This window comes from Thunnus maccoyii, chromosome 1, assembly GCF_910596095.1.
Source record: "Thunnus maccoyii chromosome 1, fThuMac1.1, whole genome shotgun sequence".
Taxonomy (NCBI): Eukaryota; Metazoa; Chordata; class Actinopteri; order Scombriformes; family Scombridae; genus Thunnus; species Thunnus maccoyii.
Window position 1 is genome coordinate 18,151,629 of NC_056533.1, and position 8,991 is coordinate 18,160,619.

General features: G+C 37.1%; 1 protein-coding gene across 1 annotated transcript; it reads left to right on the plus strand.

Moving 5' to 3' along the window:
- Window positions 1-890: 890 nt before the first annotated feature.
- On the plus strand, window positions 891-8,359 carry rnaset2 (ribonuclease T2). The gene is made up of 10 exons (XM_042411698.1): window positions 891-999; window positions 2,251-2,328; window positions 2,543-2,597; window positions 4,216-4,265; window positions 4,709-4,766; window positions 5,119-5,183; window positions 5,544-5,657; window positions 6,119-6,164; window positions 6,433-6,504; window positions 6,726-8,359. Exons 2-10 carry the CDS (start codon window positions 2,258-2,260, stop codon window positions 6,918-6,920), a joined length of 726 nt encoding a protein of 241 aa, XP_042267632.1. The 5' UTR covers window positions 891-999; window positions 2,251-2,257; the 3' UTR covers window positions 6,921-8,359.
- Window positions 8,360-8,991: the final 632 nt, after the last annotated feature.

An 8,991-nucleotide genomic window follows, 5' to 3' on the forward strand; every position in this document is an offset into this window, starting at 1 on the left:
TTGAATTTAAAGTGACCTGGATCAGAGGGATTTTGAAAGAAAATTATATCAACTGTCCCTTTCCATTAACTGCAGTGTGAGTTCATTCTGGCTTTTGCAGACCTCCATTATATGTTTAGCTCAGCATATAGGATGGCAGCTTGCCACAACTGCAGCAACTGTAAAGAAATTAATGCACAGGGTAACAATGGAAATCCCCCAGTATGTTGTTAGCTAGTCCAACTGAGCACATCCCACCCATTAGGAATCTGTCATAAATATATTTTTAAAACATGCAACGAATACTACTAAATTTAATGAATAATTTATTTTGTATTGTTTGATTGTTGAACACCATGTGAAAGCAACTGGCTACAGATTAAATAAGTAATTTTGGTGGACACACTGTCAAACTGACATTCTCTGTTGACACAACATGGACACAGCTTGCAATTTTCACAAAGGCTGTTTGTTTATCAAGCTCTAAAGCTTTTCACAGACTGTTTGCATCGGGTATATTCTCTCCTAAAAAACATTATAAAGGTGTTCTTCAGATTGCGTCTTTTGTTACAAAAATGACATTTATCATCATTTATTATCTTATGAATGCCAATTCATTCACAAGTCAATAAATTCTTATAAAGTCATAACACCTACAGTTATTGATTCATAAATCATGAATATATATATACCCTCGAACTGTCCTAAACTCATAGCGTATGATGCAGGGCCAGCGGTTGTAAAAGGGACGATTGTACACTTTGTCAAGGAGCCTGGTTTTAGTACATCAATGAAAGGTCATCGGGACAAGGAGCAGCCGGTAGGGTCCGGATCGTAAATCAAGCGACCCACGTTTACCACGTGATGACGCATGACCTCTACGGCGCTCTTGATTGGCTGAGCATACAGGTAGTGAAGCCGCTGCTGGACATAAACAACAGGCTGCAAATGTATCTTGTGAGCTCATTTTATCACAAACCACAACAAGTCTTTGTTGCAACATATCCGGCATAGGGAGAGGTGAGTTTTAAGCATAAAATTTGTTTAAACTGATGCTAGTTGAGATTAAAAGTTAAGTTTTACTCTGTGTTGTAGTTCGTTAACGGGGTTTGCTGTCTGAGGAGTCGGTAAGTTAGTTAAACTTGTTTGAAATCGCGATATATCAAACTACCGCTGTTAAGTCGAGTTTCTAGCTATGACTAACTATCGTGTTAACTAACTTAACTACGTACTTTCATTAGTATTATTGTTTAATACATGTAAAGCACTTTGAAATTGCCCTAAGTGTATGAATTGTGCTATGTAAATAATCTTTCCTATCTGTATTGAAGCATTCATGTCGGGTAACTCGACAGCAAAACATTTTAATTTCTTGTGCCTTACGACTTCAGAGTTTGCCCATTGCTGTCTTTTAAGTTACAGCTTTTTAACGTCCGACCAGTACAGTTCAGTCCATTTTCCTTTAAAACATCTTTCAATGCTTTTTCCTAAACATACAAGCTGTATTTTATCCAGTGCGATAACAATACACACAGTGTGATCTGCACTGCGGTGTTATGAGAGCTGCAGTGTTTCTAGGATGTAGATGAATATACCTCCTGGGCATTTTGATGACTCTGTGGCTTGTTATAGGGAAGCTGTATGTTCTTGGTTGGGGTTATTACTGCTACAAACTGTGACAGTTTGCCACACAAAACTGTACAGTTTGGGAGATGATTACTGTTAGATTCAGGTTAACATACTACAGCACTTTTGTCATCAAAATAGTCTCCTGCAATGATTAATGATGATTCAGAGTACTGTTTTATGACTTGACCTAGATAATATGTGTGTTCAGGCACAAAGTTTCAAATGCACTTTATTTTTTGTATCAAACCACTGTTGATATAATGGTGTTGCGGGGGTAAAGGTTGTTTGTTGTTGTTCATTAAGTTACCACACCAGGTCTTCACAACTTCTCATTTCCTGCAGTTAAAACCACTACCTGTTTTCCCCTTTTTGGTGTCAGTCAGTCAGCATGATCAAGTGGCTTTTCTTCATGCGTAGTCTACAATTCTTCTACTACATGGTTTAATATATATACTGTACATTATTATAGAAATTTACTTTTGAAGATAAATGCTTTCATTCTCCACAGACACATTTTTTCTCCTAGTTCTGGACTCTGTGGATGTTGTTTTAATGGATATTGCAAGTACCTTGAACCTTTTGATGTTCAATAGTTCTGGATAAAAGCAGCTGTTTATTGACTATTCCATTATCCTTTTTCAGATCAGAGATGAGGCTCAGCTCTATTTTTCTGCTGTGCCTGGCAGCAGCCCTGTCCTCTGCCTTTGTGGTTTCACATTCGTAAGTACAGAAATCATATATGTAGAAATGAAAAGAATTGCAGATGGTCTAATAAAGCCTGCCTCTGCTGTGATCTGTTAAATTAACATAGAACTCTTTGTGCTAATAATAAACAAATAAAATAATAAACAAAATATGTCTACAGAGAATTTAATGTGTGTGTGTGTGTGTGTATGTGTGTATGTGTATGTGTGTATGTGTGTGTGTATTTCAGACACATGTGGACCAAACTGATCCTGACCCACCACTGGCCCAGCACCTTCTGTAGTGTGAGTTTCTTTCTGCCTTTAGTTTTTGTTTTTTGACCTTCAACAAGGCAATACGCCTTTTTCCCAAAACAATTTGACATTTCAAAGCACGAAACCATTCCATTACTCATCCCAGTAAGCCATGCCAGTTAGAAAGCAATATCAAAGTGCTGGAATTGGTTCACCTAAATGGGATCCAGCCATCATTAATGTTATTAATTCCACCTGTGCTTTTCCTAATATGACAAATCAAAAATGTCTGCTGTGAAAAGGGTCTGTGTAATTCTTTGGACCAGATCCAGATTTGGCTCTATTCACACATCCTTCTTTTATTTGTAGAATGAAAAGAGTGTTTTTAACTTTATTAAATCTAAATTGTTAATGAATTTTACTCCAGTTGTGTGGTCATGATAAGCAAACCTGTAGTTGATTTTTCAGGGTTCAGTTGTCACACTCATCTCAAGAGCCTCATCAGTCAGTCATTAGCCAGAGTATTATGTCTATGTCTGGTTAGGTAAATTCCTGCACCAGTAAAGATGAATATGAATGTGCACTAAAGCAGGTTAGCAATGGGTTTAAACAAGGTCTGTCTGCCAAAGTGAAAACCTATTTCTAAAGAGGAAAGAAATTGTTTGTATAGGTTTAGATTAAGGGTTTGCCTATTACATGTTGTGATAAGTTGAGGGCAGTGTGGATTTATATCTGTTTATTGAACAATTATGATTATTGTTTAATAACATGGTATCCCATCATAAGACTTACCTGTATTTGGCCCCAGAATGTTACTGGTAATCTGTGTCACTGACTCAATATGTAACCGGCATCATGTGGTGTCTCAGTCATGAGACTCTCTGTGTCGGGGTTTGATTAAGCAATATTCTTTAACAGGAACATGCTCTAAGACACAGAACACACATCCCTTATTTTGTGCTTTTTGACTGCACTTTTATGCTGACCTAAGAGACTCTCTGATGAGTCAAACCTATGTGGTTTTGTATCATACGCCTGACTTTGTTTTCTGTTTAGTTGCTTATTGATTGAAATAGCTTCCTTTCTCAATGCCAATTTCTAGTTTTATGATGTTGGCATGTCTACATGTCTTATAATTCTTTTCCAAGACCACATGGTAGTGCTGCAGTACCTCTTTCCACTCAACAATCACTCAGCATGTCTTTCTTCAGCGGGAAAAAGCAGAACTTGGTTATATTGCATGTTGGCAATATATCATCCACTTTGTTGTTCATTTCATTAATTGCTTGACACATTTATAACATAAACACAAAACATTTGCTGCTTACAGCTTCTAAAAATGTTTTAAAAAGTATTTTAAGTGTTTCAACTTATATTTAACTTAATAATGTTTGTTGTTTTTGGCCACAGAAACAAGCAATTGAAAACATCAATCTGTGTTAAATATAACCATTAGTTGCAGCCCTAACAGATACTCTCCAAAATTAGCTTTGTGTTCATTTTAACTTTTTTATTCCTGTCCTGTAGTTATAACAGATTTTTGCTCTGCTATACAATAAGACACTACTACTTGAGTGTGTAGTGTTACCAGTGTGTAATTATTAACAAAATTACAGTTGGATCTGTGTGTCCAGATGGATTTTTCTAAAAAATTTTTCATGAATTTCAGATGGAGCATTGTCATCCCAACATTAGCTACTGGACACTACATGGACTTTGGTAAGTGTGTGTGTGTGTGTGTGTGTGTGTGTGTGTGTGTGTGTGTGTGTGTGTGTGTGTGTGTGTGTGTGTGTGTGTGTGTGTGTGTGTTTAAACAGGTAAGAGTGTGTGTTCTGTACTATATCAGCATGGTGAATGTAACAACCACCTATTAAGTATTTTATATTACAACATTCTTAACACTGTATATACAGAATGATAATATAACCCAGCTCAGAACTTGAAACCCGACTACAGGGATGTTTTACACGTTTGCCACAAGCCTATTTAGTAAACAGACTATATGAAGCACATCCAGTTGTATGTTATTTGGGTGAAGAAATTCATTTCAAGCTGAAACGGTTGTAATAACTGCTGTGTTTTTTTTTTTTTTCTCTACATGTGTGAGTAAGTAACAGGCAGTAAGTGACATATCTAATAGTTTGAATGTTTCTCTTTTCCAGGCCAAATTCAGGGAGTTTCTGCAATTCATCATGGCATTTCAACACTTCTGAAATAGAGGTATAACACTGGTCAGACTTGATGTGTCTTTATAATTGGGTGCAAAGTCATTTCTTTTATGCTAGATCAGTAGTAGTTTTAATTTACTGAGAAGAAATGTAAATGGACACCAGTTGAAGATAGTGACACCAATGAGAAAGTTATTGGCAGGAAAAAGAAGAAACATGAGGATTCCTCCGCTTTCAGAATTGCAAGATTAAAAGCTCTTTTTATCTAAAGCAGACAAAACCAAGAAAGACTAACATTAGGCATAAACAGAATTTGGGAGAATAAATGAAAGATTTTCAGATGGGATACAGTAAACAAATTACTGAAAGATAAAACAAGTTTGTTTGTCGGTGTGTATTTTCAGGACCTGCTGCCAGACATGGAGAAGAGTTGGCCTGACTTACTTAAACCTGCTTCTCCTGGATTCTGGTACTCTAACAGTCAATCCTTCCGTTTTCTTGTTGTCAATCTGTCTGTGACACATGGCATGCAGTGTCATGCATTCAAGACCTGACTTTCATAGATTACAGTTGTTGACATTATAGCTGATAAGGCTCAGTCAAGGGGCAAGAGATTAAGATCCCATAATGTGGCACTCTATGGCATAATGAGCATGATGTGTAGCGGATTTTCCATTGCCACTGTTTTGATAAGTGGCCACCCTCCATTATCTTGAAATCAGTCATTAAATTGACATTTATCATCATCATATACTGTAATGTGTTCTCCACCTCAATTTTCACATGATGATAATAAAACCGATTGCTTTTTGTTTGTCTGTTTCAACAGGAAGTATGAGTGGCAAAAACATGGTACATGTGCAGCCAAAGCAGACACTCTGAACAGTCAACATAAATACTTCAGCAAGGGACTGGAACTATACCATAAAGTGGACTTGGATAGGTACAGGACATGTACACATTGACACCCACACACACTCACACACGTCTTTCCTCGGAAACATTGGGCCTCATGCATGAATGTTTTCTTACTTTCCTCTTATATTTGTTCTTGCACAAAGCAATAAGAGGAAAATAAGAACGTCCTATGTGGGATTCAACAGACTCTCTTAACTGCCTGAACTTGTCCTAAATCGCTCGTTTCAGCCTGATGAATGTTACCTGTTCATGAGGAGGTGCGTGTTTGTGAGATGTGATCATTAGTATAATCCACACCCCTAAAATTGCCATGTAAGGCTCCATGTTCCGCTCCATTTGTGGGCGAGTTTCATTTACATGAAACATTTTCAATCCACACACTAGTTCACTGAAACTTGGATACTTTTATATTCATATTATAAGTCACTCTGGATAAAAGCATCAAATGAATGACTCAAATGAAAATCTGTGTTTCTCTTATTGTAGCATCCTGAAGAAGTTCGACATCATCCCTTCAGAAAAATACTACACAGTAGGTCTATTTGTATTATTTATGTCCTACAGCAATCACATCCAACATGGAAGACTTTAAACAGAAGCAGAAAATAAGAGCTAATGACAACTTGGTCAAAAGTATCTTTATCAAAATCAGTCTTCAAAAACCCAAGTCTGACCAGTGGTTTTTACATTTTATATTCTTTCCACTGTAATAAAATAATCCTATGTGATGAAAGTGCCTTGTTATGATAAGGTGACAATTATCACCTCTCATCTCACTGCTCCTTTTGTGTCTTCTGTAGTTTTCACAAATTGAAGGAGTCATAGAAAACTTCTATGGTGTCAAACCCAAGATCCAATGTGCCCATCCAAAGGTATGAACCTCTTTTTTCACTCAAATAAATATATATAACCACTACAATAACAATGCAAATACAAGTTGCTCATAATTTGCTGTATGTTATATGTATGGTTTTTCTGTACTATTCAGGATTGTCGGTGCATTTTTTTTGTGTCGGGAGAGAAAAGAGCTGTATTTAAGGTGTGTTTCAAATGGTGTCTGACAGTGAAATTATATGTTTATTGTGTTTGACAGAATGCTGGTGTCCAGATTTTGGGCCAGGTTGAGATCTGTTTCAACAGTGACTTCACCCTCCTGGACTGCGAGAAAGAGTTTACACTGGAAACCATCTCTAAGGGAGACTGGGACATTCCCATGGGTGTTGACAAGGCATCTGGGTTCAGTGTGTGTGATCATGACACGCCAGTTTATTACCCACCTCTGCCTTAAAACACACGCACACACACACTGAAACAGCACAGTACAACCCTACTTTTACAAATGCACACATACATAAAGGCATAGAAACAAATGCATTCTTTGTTTACTTTGTCATTTGTACTGTAATTCAGCACACATACACAGGCAGAGACACACTGATCTTACACTATAATGTTATTTTTCTCTGGCTTTACAATGAACATCATACCCTTTAATGATAATAATAATGTACGTATGTCAAAAATAGCATCACACAATCAGTGCAGTTTGAAAACAATTTGAGATGCTGCATTAAAATTCTGGCTGTGACAGGTTGTACTTGGAAAAATCAAATTTAAGTGCATTGTTCTTTTTATATCCTACAAAACACCAGGATACACAGACTCCACTACTACATAGTACTTTAATGGAATTATGTCCCTTGCTGACCCTCTCTGGTAGATGAATCCGACAGTGCACAGCAGGTTTTTTTCCATGGCACAATGGGGGGCATCATGGTAGGTTCAGGTCAGGCAGGCCGACGGGCAGTCTGTGTATTGTGTCTTTGATGGTGTTAGCAAACGAGTGAGGCCTTTATATGTGTATCTGTGTTGTATCTGCAGGTAACTTTTCATGTTATTGATTTTGTAGAATGTCAAATCCAAGTGTGTATCTTGAGTCGACTGGCCGTGTTTTATACTACTCTGTGTGCCTATGTGTTACCTATTAAGTGCTAAATCTTTTTGTGGGGGTGATAGTATTTTCATACTAAATAATACTAATAAAGTAATTAATCCAATACATCATAATAGGTAGCAATTTATATTGTGAAATTGTTTTTCATAGTTTAATCACAACGCAAGGAATGCATTATTTTGGGGCTGCTGGGACTGCTTTGCCATATGTCAACAACTACATCTCCTTATTGCATAATAAACTAGAGGCAGTTGATACCAACTACCCTCTAGTGTTTTTCAAGTAAATATGTCTTTATTCAATGTGTTAATCAGGTTAGGGCTGTTAGTAACATTAGATTACACACCAAGTAGACTAGACTTGTTTCTCAAGGATGTAGCAAATGCTGTTTTGATCAACACTATTTCATCCTCCACTGAAAGATGATTTTTTTTTTATTTATATGATGTCTTGTTTCTATTGATGCTGTTTGTCTGTGGCTGTTTTTGTGTACACTTAAATCAATTCCGTCTAAGCTGAAAGGTCAGTGGTTATTGTAATTACAACAACAGTTGACAAGTGCTGTGGTGTACATTTTGTTTTTGTTTTTTTTTTTAGTCAATTTGTAATGTCAATAAAACATTCAGTTCAGGTCAATGTGCCCTCTAGTCATCAGTGAGTTATGCAACTTGTAATATTGATAAAGTGTATCAGTTTGCATTTTTAATGTATGCAATTGAAAGTGAATTCAACCTATAAATAGATGCTGAATAAATATAGAAGGACCATCTGCACCCAAACGTTGTTCTTAGGATGGATTTAACATTTAACCTCAGATGATGTTGTATAATAGTGTAGCAATAGTGCTGTCTTTCTGTCTTGTCCTATCTACACAGTGTGTATGAATATTAATGTTGTGATCTCCTTACAGAGCCATAATCCTATCTGGACAAAGACACCAGTCCATAATCCTGAATCTCCTCCCACAACACAGCACAGCAGATTGACTAAACACATCTGATTACATTTTCATAGTGCTAAAATGCCCTGTAACTATGTGCCAGCTATATTCTAAATGTGGTCCAAATCCTGTTAAACACATGAAAACAGCTCCATGAGCTCTCTTTTTAGTGATGTTCCAAGTTTAGGGATCACAGTTTAAGCATTTGAGATTTGATACCATTTAAATAAATAAAGTCCAGGTCAGCTTTTGGACACTTGACACAGGTAGAGCAGGAGTCCTGATTTGCCCCCTGATTCTGTTTAATACCCCCCCACCCAATCCTTCCTTCTCCCTCCTCTGGTCTCTATTTCCATCTCTCTCTCTCTCTCTCTCTCTCTCTCTCTCTCTCTCTCTCTCTCTCTCTCTCTCTCTCTCTCTCTCTCTCCTGTTACGTAACACTGCAGTTCTGCAAAGCTGCTGATG

Excerpts from the sequence above, each read along its gene's own strand:
- rnaset2 (XM_042411698.1), top strand. The coding sequence starts at position 2,258 with ATGAGGCTCAGCTCTATTTTTCTGCTGTGCCTGGCAGCAGCCCTGTCC. Across the intron at positions 5,184-5,543 it reads CCTGCTTCTCCTGGATTCTG|GAAGTATGAGTGGCAAAAAC; the intron begins GTACTCTAACAG and ends CTGTTTCAACAG. Across the intron at positions 5,658-6,118 it reads CATAAAGTGGACTTGGATAG|CATCCTGAAGAAGTTCGACA; the intron begins GTACAGGACATG and ends CTCTTATTGTAG.